This window comes from Sitodiplosis mosellana, unplaced genomic scaffold (genome assembly GCF_009176505.1).
Source record: "Sitodiplosis mosellana isolate CC-2019 unplaced genomic scaffold, AAFC_SMos_1.0 Smas_scaffold_6197, whole genome shotgun sequence".
Classification (NCBI taxonomy): domain Eukaryota; kingdom Metazoa; phylum Arthropoda; class Insecta; order Diptera; family Cecidomyiidae; genus Sitodiplosis; species Sitodiplosis mosellana.
The window spans coordinates 1,395,311-1,416,784 of record NW_022601438.1 but is presented as its reverse complement, the minus strand read 5'-3'; the positions used below and the strand labels follow the sequence as shown (position 1 = coordinate 1,416,784).

General features: G+C 34.7%; 3 protein-coding genes and 1 long non-coding RNA gene across 18 annotated transcripts in view; 2 read left to right on the top strand and 2 right to left on the bottom strand.

Annotated features, from left to right (window-relative positions):
• LOC129577572 (oxysterol-binding protein-related protein 1) overlaps positions 1–11,593 on the top strand; it is a 21,580-nt gene extending 9,987 nt beyond the window's left edge. For 8 of the 13 annotated variants that reach the window (XM_055464900.1, XM_055464896.1, XM_055464897.1 and 5 more), the window contains exons 11-16: positions 8,332–8,552; positions 8,645–9,101; positions 9,258–9,477; positions 9,574–9,696; positions 9,791–10,008; positions 10,096–11,593. In XM_055464900.1, coding sequence (XP_055320875.1) covers positions 8,332–8,552; positions 8,645–9,101; positions 9,258–9,477; positions 9,574–9,696; positions 9,791–10,008; positions 10,096–10,195 — 1,339 coding nt within the window. In that variant the 3' untranslated portion in view covers positions 10,196–11,593. Of the gene's footprint in view, positions 1–4,959; positions 5,175–6,462; positions 6,927–8,331; positions 8,553–8,644; positions 9,102–9,257; positions 9,478–9,573; positions 9,697–9,790; positions 10,009–10,095 lie in introns of those variants that run through there. The other 5 variants (XM_055464904.1, XM_055464903.1, XM_055464906.1 and 2 more) reach the window with 4 other exon arrangements.
• On the bottom strand, positions 135–4,333 carry LOC129577575 (uncharacterized). Of its 2 annotated transcripts, none has more exons than XR_008689020.1 (3): positions 2,811–4,333; positions 1,121–1,337; positions 135–1,045 (listed from the first exon to the last, which is right to left on the bottom strand). It is a non-coding gene; the product is annotated as an uncharacterized LOC129577575 (long non-coding RNA). The 2 variants fall into 2 exon arrangements; XR_008689019.1 differs by having other exon boundaries at positions 1,135–1,337.
• A 1,994-nt stretch (positions 11,594–13,587) lies between the features above and the next one.
• Positions 13,588–15,814, top strand: LOC129577570 (protein CDV3 homolog). The gene is made up of 3 exons (XM_055464890.1): positions 13,588–13,669; positions 13,843–14,275; positions 14,662–15,814. The coding sequence occupies exons 2-3, from the start codon at positions 14,069–14,071 to the stop codon at positions 15,181–15,183; spliced, it is 729 nt and encodes a 242-aa protein (XP_055320865.1). The 5' UTR covers positions 13,588–13,669; positions 13,843–14,068; the 3' UTR covers positions 15,184–15,814.
• A 756-nt stretch (positions 15,815–16,570) lies between these two features.
• On the bottom strand, positions 16,571–20,456 carry LOC129577571 (LHFPL tetraspan subfamily member 2 protein). 2 transcript variants are annotated; one of them, XM_055464892.1, is made up of 5 exons: positions 19,238–20,456; positions 18,521–19,146; positions 18,151–18,380; positions 17,736–17,849; positions 16,571–17,465 (listed from the first exon to the last, which is right to left on the bottom strand). In XM_055464892.1, exons 2-5 carry the CDS (start codon positions 18,706–18,708, stop codon positions 17,323–17,325), a joined length of 675 nt encoding a protein of 224 aa, XP_055320867.1. In that variant the 5' UTR covers positions 18,709–19,146; positions 19,238–20,456; the 3' UTR covers positions 16,571–17,322. The 2 variants fall into 2 exon arrangements, with proteins under 2 accessions (XP_055320867.1, XP_055320866.1); XM_055464891.1 differs by having other exon boundaries at positions 19,259–20,456.
• Positions 20,457–21,474: the final 1,018 nt, after the last annotated feature.

Below are 21,474 nucleotides of genomic sequence, written 5' to 3'. Positions count from 1 at the left end.
GAGAGAGAGAGAGAGAGAGAGAGAGAGAGAGAGAGAGAGAGAGAGAGCGCAGAATAAATAATTGAGAACGATGCTTGACATTATGATCACGATGAATCGCTACTTCCGACTCAGTGTATGTGTGAATCGAAAAAAACAAATCAATTTTAAATTTTGTATCCTATGATTTCCATTGTTGTTGGCATTTATTTTAGTTTGATTTTCTGTTTTATTTTCTATCCTTTCGCTCGATTTTCCATTTGTTGTAATGATAACCATCCCCTCTGATTGCATTCCTGCAATAAATTTGGATTCTATTTCATGCACAAACATGCAATATCAATTTAAATGTTTGAATTGCCCATATGAACTAAACTTAAGTCAGAATATGCCATCTTCTTTACATACGTTCATTTCGTTGTCGATTTTGGAGCGGACTATCATCAATAATGAAATTGTGACATGTACGACAGGATGTAATAGACGAATGCTCCATTAGACTTCTGTCGTCCATTGGAACGGAAAAGTTTCGGCCGTAATGAATCACGTCACAGTCCCAATTTTAGACGCACAGGAAATGAACGGATTTCATTGTAGCCACTTTGAGTGGACTCTACCGATCAAAAATCCCCTTCCCCCCGCATTCGTTCGTGCCGTATGCTTGAATATGCGTAAGGGCATAAAATGGCGCTAAAACTGCATAAAAACTTTCAAAGTTGACACAAAACATTTTTATTTCTATCTCTCTACCGCTCTCTGTCGTGGTCACAAAACGTATTGTATGATATTTTAGAATTGTATATGCATTAATAGCCTATCCCCTGTTGTTTGCTTCCTCCCCATTTTTGAGCCGCTTTCTTCTTCTTCCATACCATACCATATTCTACATATATCGTTGTTGCTGTTTTTGTTTTTATCGTGAAAATGTGTGTTGTCATGTGTTTCTATCAGTGTTCGTTCGTGTACATGTAAATGGTGAATGTGGCTATTTGCTGTCTATATTTCTGCCCATCAAGCATATTTCTTCTATATGTTACGTTTGATAATTGCATATCCATTTTGTTTGCTTCGCTCGCCGAAAAACAACAATAGAATGAAAAGAGAAAAAAAATAAACACACACAACACAACCATATACTTACCAGTACCTATTTACCTCATCATAAGCATAATTTTCATCCTCATCACTGTCATTTTTTTTTGTTATTGTCATTATCATCCATTGTGCACAAGACTAGAACACACTAACATAAAAGGAATCTCTTCCGTTATTGCGTGTCGGTCATACATTTGTCTGTTCGCCCAAAATGCACCACTTCCATTCCAGTCTCGATTGACGACTCTCGCTTTAACTCAACACTGGAAAGAAAAATGATGAAGACAGAATGAGTCAGAAGAAAAAGAACAACAACAACGACAAATATACAGAAGTTATATCAATACCATCGATTGATTTGCGTATCCAACTAATTTGAGCTTGTATACTCATTCAAACATTAAGCAGGCCTAAACAGAATCGAAATGAGATGGAGAGAGGGAGAGAGAGAGAGAGAGAGAGAGAGAGAGAGAGAGAGAGAGAGAGGAAGGGAGAAATAATTCAATAATTCGGTTGGCAATATCGAAAGGAATTGTGCGCAACGAACATGAGCTCACGATGTGACAACAGTGTTGAAAAGTGCACAATATTTTCCACTTGATTTTCGATTGGACCCTTTGTTCGAACCATACCGCATTGTGAATAGTGGACGAAAAATTCCACAAGAAAAAAGTGAATTCCCCGAATGATGCTCCATTGTTGTTCCACATCCTCGATATAAAAACAAATGTTGCTCGTAAATATGCGATAAAAATAATTCGGTCGTGGGCATTTTCAATTTTGGCACTTGGTCATTTGGCTTACATTGTTATTGGTTTATGTTCATTTATTCTTGGTATTCAAGGTTATATCATGACCGAGGCTCATTTCACTTCGATTAATTACACGAAACCTGCGTCGTATATAAAATTATTACATATTGCAAAATAAAAAGTGTTTGAAGTATGCTTTCATATATGAAAGTTGTTGGCTTTTTATCTATTCCCAACTGAAAATTAAATACAATCTCAATCGATTTTGCGACTCAGTTTCATGTACGGCCGGAAAAATAAAGAGAGAGCAAGAGATAGTTCCAGCGGAAGCGCACACGGAAGTAAAAAAAAATTCTTTACTCTTTTGCCTTACGTGTGCAACATCGAATATAACAAGGTTAGGTCAGAGGTTCACACACTGGGAAAATAAAGTTTTCTCTCTCGTTTTGATTCACTTTTTTCATTCAAGTGTTCATTTATTCCGTTGCGTTTTTCAATGGGCTTTAGTCAAATTCAACCAACGGTTTGACTGTCCTTCGTTTCTGTTTTATTTCTATTCAAAATCAACGGGGAAAAAATCTCTCCATTTCATATTTCTTTTAGGCTTTGTTCTATTTCAAATGAACTGTCATCGATGAAGCAGAGTCACATAAAAAAAAATGGAAGCTTGTGAAAGACATATATAAAAACATAAAATATGATAAAAGTAGACATATTTGAAACCTGCAAAAGCTGCCCATTAATTTATATACTACATATTCGAGCAGAATATGATATTCAAAGCAATTTATTTTCGAAAACAATTATTAGTCCTGAAAAATATTTCGTTTCGAAAAAAAGTCTATGAGCTATGGATGGAAAAATGTTGCTTTTTTGCTCTGTTTGAAAGACAGTTCATTCTACCCTCTTACTTTTCGATTCGTGTTGATTTTGTAAATTTGCCTTCTTTATCACGATAATTGATGGAATAGAAACACAATTTACCTAATTGAATGAAAAGCCAATGTTTTGCCTTCTCCATCCCCTTGTGGTTTTCATACCACGTTGACGACGAGCGTAACGTGCTTTGAATGACTGAAAGAACGCGAAATCTGATCACTTTTCCAACAATAAAAAGAATTGCATTGGTAATCCCGAACTTTTCCGTACCGTTGGCCTGCATTGTCCGTTGGTACTTTTGGTTATTTTTTCTGAATTTTCTTGAAATAAAGGCAGTGAAAATAAAATAAAGAAAATAAATTGAAAAATCGGTCACTTTAACTAAAACTTCGACAATTTTGTATGAGAGGTACCCGTTAACCGATTCTTATTGGCTTTAAACTTTCTAAGGTTTTATTTTTTGGAGAAAAAATGAGATTCTGAAAGTTTCATGTTGATCGCATCTGCAGAAGTTTGGTTTTTGGCCCTCAAATTTTTCCAAGAAAATTTCGACAAAAATTGAGGACAAAAAATCAAACTTCTGCAAATGCGATCAACATAAAACTTTCATAATCTTATTTCTTCCCCTGAATAAAATGAAACCTCAGAAAATTTGAAGCCAATCAGAATCGATTAGCGGGTACCTCCCATACAAAATTGTCCAAAAATCGGTAATTTTAATCAAAATTTCGAATAATTTGTATGGGAGGTACCCGTAAATCGATTTCGATTGGTTTCAAACTTTCACAATCTTATTTTTCTTTCAAAAAATGAAATCCCAGAAAGTTTGAAGCCAATCGGAGTCGATTTACAGGTACCTCCTATACAAAAGTGTCAATTTTTTTGGGTTTTTCTTAGGGCAAGTACCCCAGGGTCAAATCGAAAATAGCTCATCTTCGAACTTAAACTAAGTTTATTGGATACAACACTTTTGGGACTTTCAGATTTGGATTATCTCAATTATTTTTTGAGTTATCGTGTTAACAAACAGCTACGACAATGACAACGACGGCACACGAACGGAAAAGTGTCACAAAAAGTGGTTTTCTACGCGTTTCATGAGTTTTTATGATGATCTAAGCTAATTTTGCGAAAAAAAGTTTTCGGCACCAATTCCTATACTTTTCCTTGACACGTTGTGTACGGAAAAGTAAAATCCATTTTTTGAAACTTTCCTAGTCGATTGTGCTCTTTTGTGTTGATAATGATGGATTTTAAAGTAGTAGTGTGACGCGATGACGTGCTCCATTATTGGAAATCGGAGGAGCAATTCTAAAGCGAGCAATGCTGAAAAATGAGCATTTCAAATTTTATATTTTTGTATCGGGTATCAACAATGGCAACATTGAATATAATGGTTCAATCAAAAATCTCAAAACCATTGAAATTGGATATTTTTCCACGGCGCAGAGAACTGGCAGATTTGAAAAATCGTTTCAGTCACATTTTCTTCGTTTTATACTTAATGCTTCGATTTTCAGGCCTCGACAAACCCAAACTTAAATCACAAAATGTTCAATTCAATTCAATTCAATTTATTTCACTGCCAAGTACTGACTATATTTGTTGAGCAAATATTCAATCGTTTATGAAACCTTTCCGAGTTTGATAACACGGTGTCAGTGCATCCACTTCATGATTGTGTAAGCTGGCCGTCATGTCATCATCAAAAAACAAAACAATAACAAGAGAAGTATGGCTCATATTAGCCGATAATCGCGCGATGTGTGTTTATCTCGTAGACTGCATATGTGAGAGTCTCAAGCACAAAATTGCCAATTGATGGTGTTTCAAATTCAGCGTTTGTTTTATGGTACGAATACAATTGCGAGAATGTAAAACGCGGGCAAGAGACCAAAACACATGGAATACTCGCGAAATCGAATGTCATCTCTATGTGCTACCGTGTGATCGTTCGAACACACGCGATTCGCGTGCAAAGTCTGCTTTCAATCGCATTCGATGTTTGCATGTATATTTTTATAAAGGCTTCAACATTTAGACATGTTTGCCAGTGCTTCAGATATATAAACACGGAATTCGAAATTCTTGGATGCGATACGAAGAGTCGCCGTGTGCTGAGTTGAGTTCGCTCGTGTGCACATAGATAATTTGCTTTTGTTGTTGTTGAGGCAGCGACCGCGCGATGGCATACGTCGTGCACACAGAGAGAGTGAGAACACATCGAATTTTGATTACTTCTGCTGACAATCCAGTATCTATCACGATTTCAGTAGAGGAGCATACCGATCGAATAACTAACTGCTTGCTTTTGTCCTCTCTCACACACTCCGTTCAGACTTCACTTCTAACGAATAATAATTTTCTACTCAATTGCCGACGCGAATTGTGTGTTCGTTCGGTAGTGTGTGTCATAACTCAAGCGATATTTTGTCGTATTTTTCTACTTTACTCCCGTTTCAAACAATCGTATTGTCCAAACCTTCTGTTTACAGTTTATGTTGTCGCCCGCGTGGAATATAATAGCTTCTATTTACGTGGAATACATGCATTAGCAGAAAGGATGAAAATCAATTTTGTGCCAGTTTTTTTTTTTTTTGTTCGGTCGTGCTGACTATGATCAAAGTGAATTTGTGATGATGGCGTCACCAATTGAATGGCAAATCCACTCAATTCTAGATTCATAGATTCAACTCCAATCGATAAGAAGATCGTATTTTGTTTAAATAGTTTCTGTTTCTTGTTTGCGCCGAAAAGACGAATCAATTCAATGGTTTTCTTGTTTTCGAATCACAAAGGAAAAATACAAATAACCCGGTGAACAATAATCACCCATTGAATGTCAATTGAAGTTTTTTCAGTTAAGTTATTGTGATTGGGCCCATTTGAGTTTGTGATAATTATATGAATAAACTTCGGGTGTGCTAGTTTGCAAATTTTATTTGACACTTTCTACTGTTGTTGTTGCTGTTGGACTTGTCTTGAACAATCTTTCATTCTAGCAGAGTCATTGTTCTTTTCCCCCACAAAAGTGTGGTTTTTTTAGTACATGAAACTTATGTTGATAGCTGATTTCATGTGTAATGTGTTCCGTTTTATGCCAATTTACTGCAGTAGTCGCTGTATGCGTTTTTAAAAAATTACATTCTGAGATATGTATTCCACTTTTGACGATGATCTATCAAAAGAGCTGCGTTGCGTTGTCATTGATGAACTTAAACAGGAAATTAAAAGAAAAAGAAAAACAAGAGATGGACAAAAAATTAAACGCTGCCCATTTTCAGAATCACTCAGACGGAAAATAACAAATATAATTCCTCACTATATACACAGCTTACACACACAAAGCACTCTATAGATACTAACAACGAAACAATTGTGTTTTCATTGTTGTGCGCAAATCATAATTTACACTTTGATAACGAGATGTGAGATCGTATTTAAAACATAAGCGCTATATGAAGAGGTCAAATAAAATTTGCCGCAAAAAAGGCGGATTCGTTTGAATTGATTGTAGTTGTCGAATGAATTAATACCTGTCGATTTATTTGCGGGCGACGCAAAATTTATTTTCAATAAATTTTCGTTTGATTTTCAATGCTATGTTTGCTACGATCCGTTGTCTCTCATTTTGTTTTTCGGCACAATAAAAAAGGCACCGATTGCCATTCAATTTGGATGAACAATATAAATTCTTGTTATTGGATTTTCAACGAAAGTTACAATAAAATCTAATTGAATAAATTCTATCTTACAGAGACAGTGTAATTCAATCATCAAGTGTATCTAAATTCGATAATATTCACAGATAAAACATAAATATACAAAAAGAAAAAAAATCAGAAACCATTTATTTTTGAACGAACCATTGTGATCACAATCGTCTGTTGTCAATTTTAACTGCATAACAAATTGTACTTCAATTCGATAAACATTGAAGAGAAAAAAACAGTTTCCAATCGAACCAAAACAAATGCAATATCTCTGATTTACCCGAACGCACGATTTCGATATATAGACAACCAAATAAACAGAGAAAGTTTTTGGAGGCAAAAAAATCAATTCTCAGACTCAGAAGAACTCAAATCGAAATAAAAGAGAAGCCAAGTCAATACACACAGAGAAAAAAAAACGAAATAAAATCAAATAAAAAAATCCATTCAAGATTATGGCCGAAGCTAATTACCAGGATGAAGAGCAAAAATCTGTTTGTCAGCACAGGTGATTTCTTTTCCATTCAAACAAACAAAAAACAAAAAGAAACAAAATAATGCTGTAATTTACTTATCTTTTTTTTGTGTGCCATTTGTTTGTTTGTTGTTTTTTTCCTTTCATTTTAACACTAACCGTTTAATGCCTACTTAAGTGTTCAGTGTTTAGTCTCTCTCACGCACACACACACACACACACACACATACACACTTCACGTGGCTATGTAAATAACACACTACACACTTTTTGAAATCCAAAACCGAAAGCCAATAATAAATATTTAATTAATTTAACGCTTTTCGATGGAAAATGCGAACGATTGCTCTTTTCATTTTTCACACCAAATCGTCATTTTGTTTTCGCCACTATTTTAACCAAAGAGCAGCCAAATCAAAACAATCGTGTGCCTAATGAATTTCTTCTTATTGCATTCGTATCCATTGGCATATTCAAGACATATTTTTTCAGACGAATTTTAGCTATTTGTTCGAATGAAAAATCATCGGTTAGTCAAAACAAACAAACTTTCATAAAAGAAAAAAAAAAACCATAAGAAAAAGCAACGGTTATGTATTTCCAAATTTGAGTATTTGAATTCAAGTGCAGACAAACTGGATCCAATTTTAATTAAATGTGAAAAACAAAGCTTAGTGCGATTTTTATCAATTTTTTTAAACATTCTGTCGAGTAGTGGTAGCTTAATTTTGTCATTAAATTATGTTTGATAATCATCCATTGAAGACAGAAAAAACACCAAAAATGTTCATTTCATCCATTCATTTTCAAATTTCGCTGCTTAAAGATCTGCATTGACAGTTTTTTTTTTTGTTATGATGACATTTCATTTTTCGATATTTTAATCATTTCAATGTCAATTCATTTTTTTTTCCATTTTCATTTTCCATGATGGGCATAAATCACATTTGCAATTGTTAGTGATTTAGCTTAGAAAGTATTGCGTAATTAGATGCAGATTTAGGAAGACATGACCACACTGGAACCAAACAACACGTTTTTAATACACAAAATGGGAAATATTTTCACAAATGTTTCGTATCATTTGCACCAAAAAAAAAATCGTTTACAAAATTGCATCGATATATTCAGATGTGTTCATTTTCATTTTTGTTGCATCCAAAGTCGAAATCTAAATAGTTTTATTTGGCTTTATCGAACTATATATCTGGAATGAATCAAATTGAATAAAGCCCCAATCTCACACTAATTTACGTTTATCGACACATGCTTATCTTAACCTAATTTAATTTAATTCGTATTAATTTCGTTCTAGGCAAATGAAGAATGTTATTCTATTTATTTTTCTCATCTTGGTGTTGTTGTTATTTTTTTTTTCTCAATATCTCTCTTTCTCTCCTCTCCTCTTTACATCTTCCATTTAATTGTCAATTTACAGAACTTCGTTGCCTTCGCCCATGTTCTCACGCAATGATTTCAGCATTTGGTCTGTTCTAAAAAATTGTATCGGTAAAGAATTGAGCAAAATCACAATGCCTGTCATATTTAACGAACCATTAAGCTTCCTTCAACGGATGACGGAATACATGGAATATGCTCGTCTGTTGCGATTGGCCGCCGAACAAGAGGATCCCATCGAACGTATGAAATATGTAGCTGGTAAATGACATTTTGAATATTGGCCAAATCCAAATCGATCTGAGCTTGATGTGATTCATTTTCGATTTACTTTCCGTAAAAAAATACTATAGGCTTTGCTGTATCAGCATTGGCATCGAATTGGGAACGTTTGGGTAAACCATTCAATCCGCTGTTGGGCGAAACATACGAATACCAGAATGCTGATTTTCGAATAATTTGCGAGCAAGTGTCACATCATCCACCAGTATCGGCATTTCATGCTGACGCACCACACTTTAAGTTCAGCGGTGCCATTCATCCGAAATTAAAATTCTGGGGAAAAAGCGTGGAAATTCAACCAAAAGGGGTTGTCACCGTTGAATTGCCCAAATGGAACGAGGCCTACACATGGTCGAATGTCAATTGCTGTGTTCATAATATAATCGTTGGCAAAATGTGGATCGAACAATACGGTACAATGGAAATTACGAATAAAACAAATGGCATCAAAGCGGTGCTGTCATTCAAACCAGCCAATTGGGCGTCAAAAGATCTGCATCGTGTCGAAGGAACCATTTATGATAAAAAGTGAGTACAATTTCACTTCAGCGACTAACTTGAGCTTCTTCTGAGGCAACACATTTTAGATTCCTTGCTGTAGCACCATTCAACAAATAACTTGTTGTTTCATTCGATCGATATCCATTAACCTCCTTCATCAATTTGATTTTGTTGATCACGCAGCGAGAAAGGTGTGCGCTTCATCTACGGAAAATGGACGGAGTTTATTAAGAGCACCGATTATGAATCGTACGAGGAATACTTGAAGGAAAATGCCCACAAATTCCGGCGTAGCGAGCGCAGCAAAAGCCCAAATGAATCACCGGCACATACACCGCGCAAAGTTTTATCGAAATTGAACAGCCTGAAAATGAGCTCATTCAGAAGCTTATCGATACAGGAGGTGAGTATTGTATATGCACAACTTTTTTTTTACATTTACACAGCATTTTTGAGTGTTTCCATTCAATCAATGATTGCTCTTTGTAATGACTTTCAGCCGGAGGAAACACCTGAGCCATCTGATGGCGATCTCCCAAAATGTGATTCAACTTATTCAATCGATATACCGCACTCTGAAATGATTTGGGAGGCTGAACCACGTCCACCGAATACAGCAGAAGTAAACAAAGAAAAATACAGTATTTCTTATCGCGCCACGCGATTTTCTGCGGTTTTCCTTCATTAACACATTTCCGACTCTTTTTTTTTTGTAGTTCTATCAGTTTACATTGTTTGCGATGACACTGAATGAAATGCCCGATATTAAGCCACCAAATCGGTTGTGCTCAACTGACTCTCGACTCCGGCCCGATGTTCGTAAGCTTGAGTTGGGCGACATTGATGGTGCTGCCTTGGAAAAAACGCGCCTAGAAGAAAAACAACGAGACTCCCGAAAGGCGATGAAATCAAGAAAAGAAGAATGGAAGCCAAAGTCAGTAAAATTTGCAATTTACAATTAAAACCAAAAAAAAGTGAGGCAATTTGTTAAATCTTGAATCTATCCATACTTTCTCTGCAGATGGTTTGCATTGAAGACTAATCCGAATACGAATCTAACGGACTGGATATACAATGGCGAATATTGGAATCGCAAATACGACGAAATTGATATTTTCTAAGTGAAACCAGCGCTAAGCAACATTTATACAAAAAACGCATTTATTCCAGAAAGAGAGCACCAATTCATGCTTCTAGACAAAGAAAAATAGCCAGAGCACATACTTCTGTATAACCAACAAAAAAAGTCATATAAAAAATCATCATGGGATGAAGAAAATTGTTAAATAACCATCGATGGTCCATCCAAAAAAGGAAAAGAAAAAAAAAGCCGAAGTCAAGGCAATTATTGAACATTTTAACTGCTCACAGTTTTAAATGTAAAGAATTCTTCTGAATAATAAGGGAAATTGTTCGGAATTGGCTCAGTTTCGACACATTATTATAGGACATTAGGAAGATAAAAGATAAGTTATACAGACATTGAAATTGTGTCAATCTTATGGATAGTGATGGAAATAGAGGCAATGATAAGATAAGAAGAAATTTGACAAATCACTTTAAATCTATAACACTCTCTACATGACCATGAACACTTGATATATATTTGTCTTAAAATCTAACAACATTTTCAAGAGAAAAAACAGTTGATTCGTGTGATGGAAGTAATAAATTCCACCCACCGATTCACTCATCGCAGTGAACACAATATCTAAATATTTCTCACGAATGTTTCATATAACTTTAGAAAAATGAAAAGAAAGTTGTCACATTTTCAACACATCACGCGATTTGTGCACAATTTTATCTTCCTTCCCGCAAATCGACGTTTTTTTGCTCGGAGTTTATCCCATTATCTTGGCTCTTCCATTCAACGACATCAATCTGAAGACAAAATATTACCAAAATAGAACTGTCGATGATGTGCCAAAACCAAAACTCAAAGAAAGCAACATCCCCTTCCAGCCCAAATGATATCAATCAAAGCCGATGATTAGCTTTTGATCAGCCGTTTTAAAAATTGTCAGCAATTAGAATTGCTTTGTTTTGGATATTAATTGACATGTTATACCAATTTAAAAGATAAATTGTTTTAGAATCTAAATTGGTAATCAATAAAAAAACAAATCTAATGAAGAAAAAAAAAATGTATAACCAAATGGTCCAAATGGAAATATTCTACAGATCGAATGAAAGCAAAACCAAACACTTGGAAATGAAATCGAGAAAAGTGCTAGGGCATATGCATATTGATTGCATTTCCTTGGCATTTATCCACATTTCAATCCTTTTTCATTCATTTTTTTCAGTCACTTGCTACACATCACTTTATGCAGAATATTTGTTGTGGAACAACAGTAACAAAAAGAATAGAAACACTTTTGCCTCTGAAAAAAGTGCTGCCAGTTAATAGAGTCAAAGAATATAGCAATAAAATGCACATGCATAGCAATTTCTAATTTGAATAAAAATAAAATGATTTTTTTCCCTCAGCCCACGCACTCATTGCACAAACCGAACATTCGAATTATTATTTTTTTCCACTTAGTAACACACAAAATACCACGAATGACATGACAATATTTTAAAATGGATCAGATCTATTGAATTTAGCAAAGAAAACAAATTATTGTATTTTAAGACAATTTGTAGGATCAAATTTTGATTATTAACAAAAAGAAGAAATCAATAACAAAGCAAACAAAAAATATATTGAGCTACCATTCCAAATTGAATGTGTGTATAACATAGTTTTTCTTGGGAAAAAGGTAAAATCAGGAATTTTCATGTAAAATTCCATGTGGAATATGTACTTTTTCTAACAGAAAACTCACCCTTTCCTCTTCTAATTCCATGTAATCTTTGTTCGACTTGATTTTTTTTTGTTGCAAAAGGTCAATGACCCACTGAGTATTTCTTGTGATACTGCCACGCATCCACAATTAAATTCATCAGATTTTCCGTTAAGAGTGGTTCCTCCCCGGGTAATGTCAACATCGTCTTTTGAAACATGAAAAATAGCATGGCCTCAATTATTATCAAATTGGCATATTTTCCTACATTCAGTGAAGATACAGTGAATGAGGAAGGAAAAACAAATCTCTTCGAATGTCTTGATTTAAGAATGAACAAAAAACACAAAACAAAATAATAAATATTTACAATAATATACCTATGTATTTCAAACAGAAACATTCCATGTATAGATAAACTTTAGGCACTTTATCAAAAGAAAACAACAAAAAAATGTTCTCAATTGAAAGAGATGCATATTTTGTTTATGAATAAAACCAATTGTTTGATGAGTTTGCATTGAATACCATTTTACCATAATGTCTCAAGCACCTATTTGACGGTGACGTTTCACAACATTCATTTTAAAAATCCAAAGTGATTATTTAATTTTATTTGAATTTTCCATTTACTCCTTAACGAGTAAAAATGCAATTACATTCAGAATGTAAAAAAAAAAAAAATATTTATTGCATTGCGATGCAATATTTTCTCAAAAGAGTTGATGTGGAACCTGTTTTCCATTCCATTTTAATTTTTTTTTAATTAGGTTTATTCTTGTATGGTTCCAAGAAATTGTTGGATTTATTTGGTTTATTACCTTCATTTTTTGTTGTCAACAAAGAAACTCAGCACTTGTGAATTTTAATCCAATCTAAGCTTAAGCAAAATATTATGATAAATGACAAAAAAAAATAATCTATTTTTAATACATATATAAAATAATAGGAGCATATGCTATAGAATAGTGAAATCAGTTGATGAAATTAGTTCTTAATTAAATAACAAAACAAGCAAAAAGAGTTCTATTGTTAAGAGAGTGATCAATTTTTGATTATTTCGGTTGTGCAAACAATACCACCATTTGCGAAGTGGTTGTGCTTAAGCAACACACACACACACATATATATTTTATTCAATCGCAATTTTTGTCTATTTAGTGCAATAGCGATCAGTCAGCTTCTAACTCATATATTCTCAGCCCTAGATTTAAATAAGACAAAAAAAAAACATAAATCTTCTTTAGATGATCATTTCAGTTGAAGCACACCACACTCAATCCCAACAGAAAGAAAAAATCGAGAAAGAGAGTCATTGCTGCAAGCATGTAAAACATTTTAATGGAATAAAATTATGATTTGAAATAATAAACAAATACAACAGAAAAAAACCAGCAAAAAGACAAGAACCATGTGTATATTATATAAAGTGGATGATTTTCAAAAAGAAAATCGGTTTTCAGAATGAGTCAAAGTTTGAACAAAAGTCTGGCACATCAACAATGATTTCGAGTAAAATTCAAACTTTAATTTTTAATCACATATCGAAAAATCAAGGTTGGTATAGAACGTATCCACAATGATATCGTTATTGTCGACACAATCCATTGCAGTAACGTAAACACAAAACGTGCGGTCAGTACTTAAAACCTTAAGTACGTTCGAGAAATTCGTGGCGGCGAAATCGAATCAGTCATTTTTACGCCAGATGGCAACACTCGCTTCGCGCTAAATGTCATTTTCATGCTGACGAACGTCATCGAAGTCCACATTGATAATCAGCGGAACGCAAGTGTGCAGAAAGTACGTGCAATCTAATTTATATAGCTTATAGAAAGAAAGAAAAAAATCATTTCACACATAGTAATTGCAATAGTTGTTCCAACAATCGTGCTATGTGAATTAGTTAATATCCTGCATCGTAATCGATTTGCGCTCATTAATTTTCTTTTTCCGCATTTTTTAATAAATTTCAGGTCAAAAAGTTGTGGTTAAGATAGAAAATAAGTTCCCTTTGGTGTTCGAAACGAAAGAACGACAGTATAAAAAAGAAGAAGAAGAGAAGAAAAAGAGAGAAAGAAAGAAGAAAAAAAACACCACACAAAGAGCGGAATCGGTGAAGTAAGAGAGTGTGTGAGTGGAAGAGAAAGAAAAACGTCAACTAATTAAGGACAAGTTGCAGAGCGCGAGTGAACATCAATAATGGCGGATTTGGATGATTTTTTCGCGAAAAAAGATCGCAAAAAGACAAAATCCAAGAAATTTGCAACACCCGATGAATTTGTGAAAAAATTGGAAGACACCACAAAGCGAAATGAAGTAGTGAAACCGCGCAAAGAACCACAGTCAACACAGCAGTCAGATGGTGGTGTGGAAACCGAGAGCGGCGAACAATTGCATGCACCCGAAGTATGTGTTCTAAAATGTTCCAATAAATATATACATATGGATATATCTATATATGTTCTATGCTGACGATTGTGTGTAAAGTCGTTTCCGATATGTATACATGCTGTAGATGTGTGTGTGTGTGTGTGTGCTTGCGTGTTCATACATGTGCGACTATTGTTTCATAGTTTAACACGTTGAACGCAGTGAAAGTGATAGTTTTTATTTGGTCAAAACGATGTTTTGTTTCATTTAAAATACCCTCTCTCATGAATTGATTGGTCATCACTTGATGTGTTGTTATCCATTCCAATATTACATGAAACATATTTTGCCATGCAATTTAGATACAATTTAATGGTTTTGACTCATTTTTTCTTCTCTTCAACAAATGATGCACTTTTCAGGAGGACGAATGGAGAGATTTCGCAGAAGCAGAACGTAATGTAGATTATACGGGCCTTAAAATTCAGAATGTACAATTGAACGATGATGATTATTCGGGTTCGGATGGTGAAGGCAGCGATGGAGACGGTGAAGATGGCGATGGTGACAAGGGTGCATGGAAAAAGGTGTCGGGTGGTGGTGCCGAAGGCAAAGCAAATAGTCAAGCCGAAAAAGAAAGCTCGAAATCACAGAAGGCTGCATCCGGTTTGGCTGCATCGTCAACGGGTAGGTACGTTAGTCCGGCACTTAGGGCACCATCGTTGATGCCGATGCGCCTAAAAAGGGACGCGTTGCCCGATATCAACAACGAAGAATACTTCCCAACGCTGGGCGATGCGAAAAAAGAGGAGCTTCGAAAAAAGAAGAACGAACCAGCCTTCGAAGAGGTAAAATCAGGTGCACGCTTCCAACGAGAATCCGACCTTTCAACAAACGCACCAGTCTCTATAGGAAATCGTTACACTTCATTAGCCGATAGCTAGAAATTATATATCAAAATATCAAATGATTTTTTTTTTTCGTTTTATTACACTTTGAAAAAGAATTAAACAAAATGAAACAACAAGGGAAAAACAATTAAATACATAGTAAAAATTATGGTAAAAAAGATCACGAAAGCAAACAGTAAAAATTCAATTGAATTCAATAATAAAATGAAAAGAAACGAATAGGAATGCCACAAAAATCTATATACAAAATGAAAACAAAACAAAAAACAGAAAACAAAAAAAACAAAGCAATGAAATGAACAAATGAACCATTTTCTTGTAATCTTTTTGAGAGAAATTCATCTTTTTATTTTGTACGAAAAATGGAATTTCAAATTTCATGGTCTGTGTTTCCACCTGAAATGTTAATAAATCATTGAATAATTATTACTGAAAATCATGTTAATCTTACAATTTTTGAACTCAACCATGAAATGAAGCAAAACTAAACCAATACTGTGTAAAAAAAAAAAGAAGAATCAATCACCAGCAGCTGAATAAGTTAAAACTGCACGGAGTCCCAAATCAACGATATCGCTTATCGAATGAAATTTTCTAGTTAATTTTATGTGTGTTTTGGGATAAAAAAAACTAAAAACTTTTTAAGATATAACAATTAATTCAACTTTTAAATGGTTTTATTTCTATACTTTTTTTTTATGAAAAAATTTCGATCTTCGATCCCATACAATAAATTGCATAAGTAAAAGAAGAAAAAGAAAAAGGATGAAAAAATCGCTTGCGATCACGTACGTAAAAGCGTTGAAAATAAAACCGAAACGCCATCGAGCGACACCAATTGACTCAAAGAAGAAGAAAAACAACAAATGCCAATGACAAACTTTGAATTATGACAAATTTTTTTTTTCGTTCAGTATAGATTGAGCTGACTGCTTTTAAAAGATTGAAAAATGATGATTTACGCAGAAGAAAAAATATTTAATAAAGATGGTTATGCATTTAAATTTTGGATTTGAACTGAATTTTTTCATGTCTCAATCGTTTGCGATGCACACATAATCTTTGTAATGTGAGTGTGTATGAGTGTGCGTGTATGATGCAATGATGCAATACCAGACATTCGAAAATGGGGAATGCATTCAATTTTTTTTCTCTTGGTGATAAGCAAAGCTGTCGAAATATAGCCCGAGCATTGATCAACACCACGCAACTCATCATCAATGTAATTGGTAATGTGTCACATTCAGCTGGAGATATCTTTTAATAAATGAATGGCATTATACTTACAGAGATAAGCGCGAGTTCGCTGATGGTGGATGGTTATTCAAACGTACGAAGATCAACTTCAACGAATGGAATATAGTACTCGATCAAGTTAACTTTTTGAAAATAAAAACAAAACGAACTCAATGAAAGACACTTTTTGTTTTTCTACATTGTTAGTTGTTATTCAAAAAAGAAAAGAGAGAATAATAACACAAAGAAATTAAGTTAATTGCATTGACTACAATGAAACATTTTATCAAAAAGAAAAAAAAAAATTAAACCATAAATAATCACTAAGTGATACAGCTATTATTTCTTAGGAATTGTGTGTTTGCCCGATAAATTTCACTTGCAAAGTGAAACCATATTTTCGGAACGACAATATGTATTCGTTTCGTTTTACTTGCTTGTCGCAAATGCCGTTTTTCTTAACATCTTTGGGTTGCGTTTTAATGTGCTTACAGTTGGTTATTTTTTTACTTCCTTTAGTATGAAAAAAATCAAAAAATTTGAAAAAAAAAATATGCCACGAAAAATCGATTTCAATGGTAATTCTGTCTCAATTTTTTAAGGTGCAAATGCCAAATTATTTAAAAAAATTTTTAATCTAAAACACAAAATTCTTCTTCAATTGATATTTTTAAATTCATGATATTGGTAATTACTGAACGAATTTTTTTTTTTACGTTTTGAAAGTATTAAAACATTGTGCATTTGATTTTTCGTGTGCATTTAAATGGCAAGGTGTAAAAAATGTGTGATATTTCAAAATGTGTGCATGTGTGTGATTCCTGAGATAATTTTCATTATGAAGACCAAATTAAACCTATGTACAATGTACATTGTACAGTTTTTTTAAGCACACTCTTCCAGCTTTGACCGATATCGCAAAGCTGGTGCCGTCTTTTACATGACGCAAAGCAATCGTTCTCCCGCCTCAATGCGTCTCTTTACATTGATATTCATATTGGCCGACTCAGCTTTTAGACTCATCGATGCACAAATAAAGCCAAGAATCACACTTATAATGGCGCAATACAACGCCCAACCTAAAAAAAACACAAAGCATTTTTCAATGAAAGAATATTTTTTCCTCAACAAACAAATGAACCGTTGCGAACTTTATGTTGCACTTTAAAACTAAAATATTCTGAGGGAATTTGTTTGTCACAATGGTTTAAATAATGGTTGGATAATTTTCAAAAGTTTGCTAAAAAAAATTCTTTTTTGGTTGGGACCGAAAATTCATCAGTGGTTTGAAAATGAAAAAAAAAAATCAATCGATAAATTAGAGTGTAATTTTTTTTTTTTCAATTTACCTATCTTGCAATCGGATGGCCAATAAGCTGATGATTCCGCACCACACAAACGTTGAACACGACTATGACCCCACGCAAACGGATGCAAAAACAGAGCGATTAACACACAAATTGCTGAGCATTTAATTTTGAAGAAAAAAAACAACACATTTTCATTCAATCAATGATCAATTCCAACTGCATTGTGACGCTTTATATTGAATTTAATGGTGATATGGGTACAGGATTGTCAGATTTCAGAATGAACAAATAAATGTGCAATTATTTTGATTTGAAGAATTTTGCAAAAATAAATAAAATAAACTGATTTATGTTTTGAAAATGGTTCAATATATTTGATTTGTGTGATTTTATTTAAAATGCAAAATTGACAACCCTGTATTGGATATGATGTGAAATCATCATCTCAAGTTACCTGCAAGTGCTTGAGCTGATCCGGTGACGGTGTGAATGCTCTTGCCAAATATCGATTGACGGCAGAATGTTGCGATCGTTAACAGTAACGTCAGTGTCATAATAACAAAACCAAGAACTATGAAGACTTTGGCAAATTTCCATGGCAGTGGATAATGATCGTTGTCTGTTGTTAAGCCATCATGATCGAATGGGCCACAAGTGAAGCTGACTTTGTTCACTAGAACACAACTGGAATTTAGAATAAATGCGTCATTAATTAGCTAGTTGACATTTGTTTTTTGAAACGATTGATTATTGTTTATGCCAATAATCACGTTTTAAATACAAACAGAAAAAAAACGCGAAATAATTTTCAAATGGTGACAAACCGTGTGTTTATTCCAACGGATGGATATCGTGTTATGGTCGTATTCTCAGCTACTGAATCGCTGATAATGTATGGTTGCGGTCCTTCGAGCCACTTTGGGGTTTTCATGGCCGTTAGAATAAACAGATCTGCCACCAATGTAAGTAAAAACCAAGCCAAACTGCGACACGTTATCACCACATAACACATTTTTCTTTGTTTTTTTTTTTTCGTTTCACTTGCGACAGTTAGCAATTTCTTGATAATTCTCTTTCTATTTTCTTTGCGTTACGCTTTGGTTCACTTTTCATTTATCTCGTCTTTCGTATTCTAATTGAACGATTTCGTCGAAACAAAAGTACAGAAGACGAAGCGAAAAAAACGGTTAGCAAACGTTAAGCTTTGTTTTCTAAATCGGTGGAATGAAATCAGCAGATTGATGCACACTGTGTGTGTGGGAATGCGAGAATCTCTCTGTCTGTTCGATGTAAAAATATACGCAAAGAATATTAAAAACAACAGCGGCAGCCGCAGCAGCAGCAGCGCAAATTAACACAAAACGACACTATGAATGAGTGGATTTCAAGTACGAATGTGGGCGCGGAACAGTAGATCATTGAAGGTCAGTTCAAAACGTACATTTTAAGGCTGAAAAGAAGCATATACACCAATCAAAATACAACAACAACAAGCGAAAGCAACAACAACGGTGAAACAAAAATATGCTAAGACGCCGTACTCAGATTTCTTCTTGTCATACCCTCGAATCGCGTGTAAAAATTTTCATTCCTTTATGAATGTCTATTGTATTGTATGTCCAGTTGCGAACGCGCTTACATACAGTAATCATAAATCCGAAAGTGAAAATGGCACGATTCACGTAATTCAGTGTATTTTTTTTCTTCTTCTTCTTCGGTCCGTTTATTTTTTGTTTTTGTCTTTTGGTTACATTTGAACCGACGAGAATATATATGCCGATGTCGTGGCTCTAGTTAAATTAGCATTTGCACACCGGCTGCTCTGTGCCTTTGATGTTTCTTTTTTTCGACTCTTTGAATGCGTGTGTGTGTGTGTGTGTGTGTGTGTGTTCATACACATCGATGTTCGTATATTTCAGCTCTCCAAAAAAAAATTCACACATATATCAACTGTCGCACGCAGAGCAAGAAAATATGCGAGAACGTAAAAAACAGTTCGTCGGTTTTAGAAAATTCGGCAAAAACGAAATCGCACATTCATTAAAATATTTGCTAACGTCAGTGATCCGCTTTATTTTGAACTAATACTTTTTCACTCGATTTATTGCGAACTAATCAACGAACTGTTTCTTCTTCATTCGTTTATTTTTTTTTTCGTCAGTTTTGCAAATGAGTTATTCTTCGATCATTCGATAAACACCGCCGAAAATTCGTTTGACCACTTCAAACATATGCACATTCACTCACTCATACACCATTCACAAGACCGTTGATCATTGTTGAATCAACTCTTCGATTAAATTGACATTTTTTTTCTGTGTTGTTTTGTTTTTTTTTCTGGAGTGTCTGTTGCCTTGAAATTGAAACTTCTTCGTCTCTTGCTCGGGTTATCTCATTCTTTCTCTCTCAATCCATATGTATCGTGTTTCTGCTGCTATGCAAGCCGAATTCGCGAGCACAAAAAAGAAAAGAAAAAAAGAGCAACCAAATTTGTGGTGAGCCGAATGGCATATGCAAAAGCAACCAAATAACGAACTTTGCTGGATCAGATCGGATCGATGTTACCGATTGTGTACGATCGCACCGATCGAATTCGTTATTCCAAATGAATAATGAATAGTAAGATTTGCCTGTTATGATCACTATCAAACACACAGAGATCAGTTCTAGGGTTTTAATTCTGCTGCACTATTCAGCGTCGTCTTCGTCGTTGTGGCGTTGTTTATATGTTGTTCGGTGTGGAACGGTCGTCGTTCAACTGCTAGCACATTTTGAGATGTACACACTAGAAAACCAGAACGAAATAATAATGTGTGTACGGCAAGCTGAAAAATAAGAGAGAGAGAGAGAGAGAGAGAGAGAGAGAGAGAGAGAGAGCACCGAGCGGGAGAGAGAGAGAAACAGTGCAAGCAAAAGAAGTATCAAAAATGAAAAAAATACACTCACACACAATTTGGTGTTTGTTGTGTTTCTTTTATTTTATTTTTTCTTCCTTTTTTCCCCATTCTTCGTTCCTCTTTTATTATGTTTTATTACTGCTTTTCATGAACATATGTTTTTTGTGTCGTCAATATTGATGCCGTTCAAGCTAGTGTGTACATTGTGTGTATCGTTTGCTGTTCATTTTGCCTCCTGTGCGCGTCGCGCATTCTTTCTCTCTCTCTCATACACACACACACACTCACGCATGCACATACACGCTGTCTCTGGTCGATGATTCCATTTTTGCCGGGGCAAATATTTTTTTTATATGCATTCAAATCACATTTTTATATGCATACAGAATTTAATGATTGTGCGCATTTCCTTTGCCCGCGCGCTCAGTTTTCCTTCTTGTGTCAGCCGCGGACAACGGCGCGCACAACTATAAAATTGTATATGAAAAATTAAATGGAAATAACCACGTAAGCGCAAGAGATAAATTGTTTCGTGAGCTAGACAGACAAAAATGTGCATGCACACAGCGCACAATTGAATGGAAGAGAGCGAGACGGAGATGTTATTGTGTGTGAGTGCGCACATCGCAACCATATTCTATCGGCACATATATCGACACACCCTGATGATGTGCTTAACACTGGCCAGGCCCTTGCCTATAACACCAGCGATCTATTGCATTGCTCGCAACCCATTTTCACATTTCATTCTACACTTTGCCATAAATTTCGTCGATGCACCGTTTCCTTTCCTCGCTCTCTATCTCTATCTCTATCTCTCTCTCTCTCTCTCTCTCTCTCTCTCTCTCTCTCTCTCTCTCTCTCTCTCTCTCTCTCTCTCT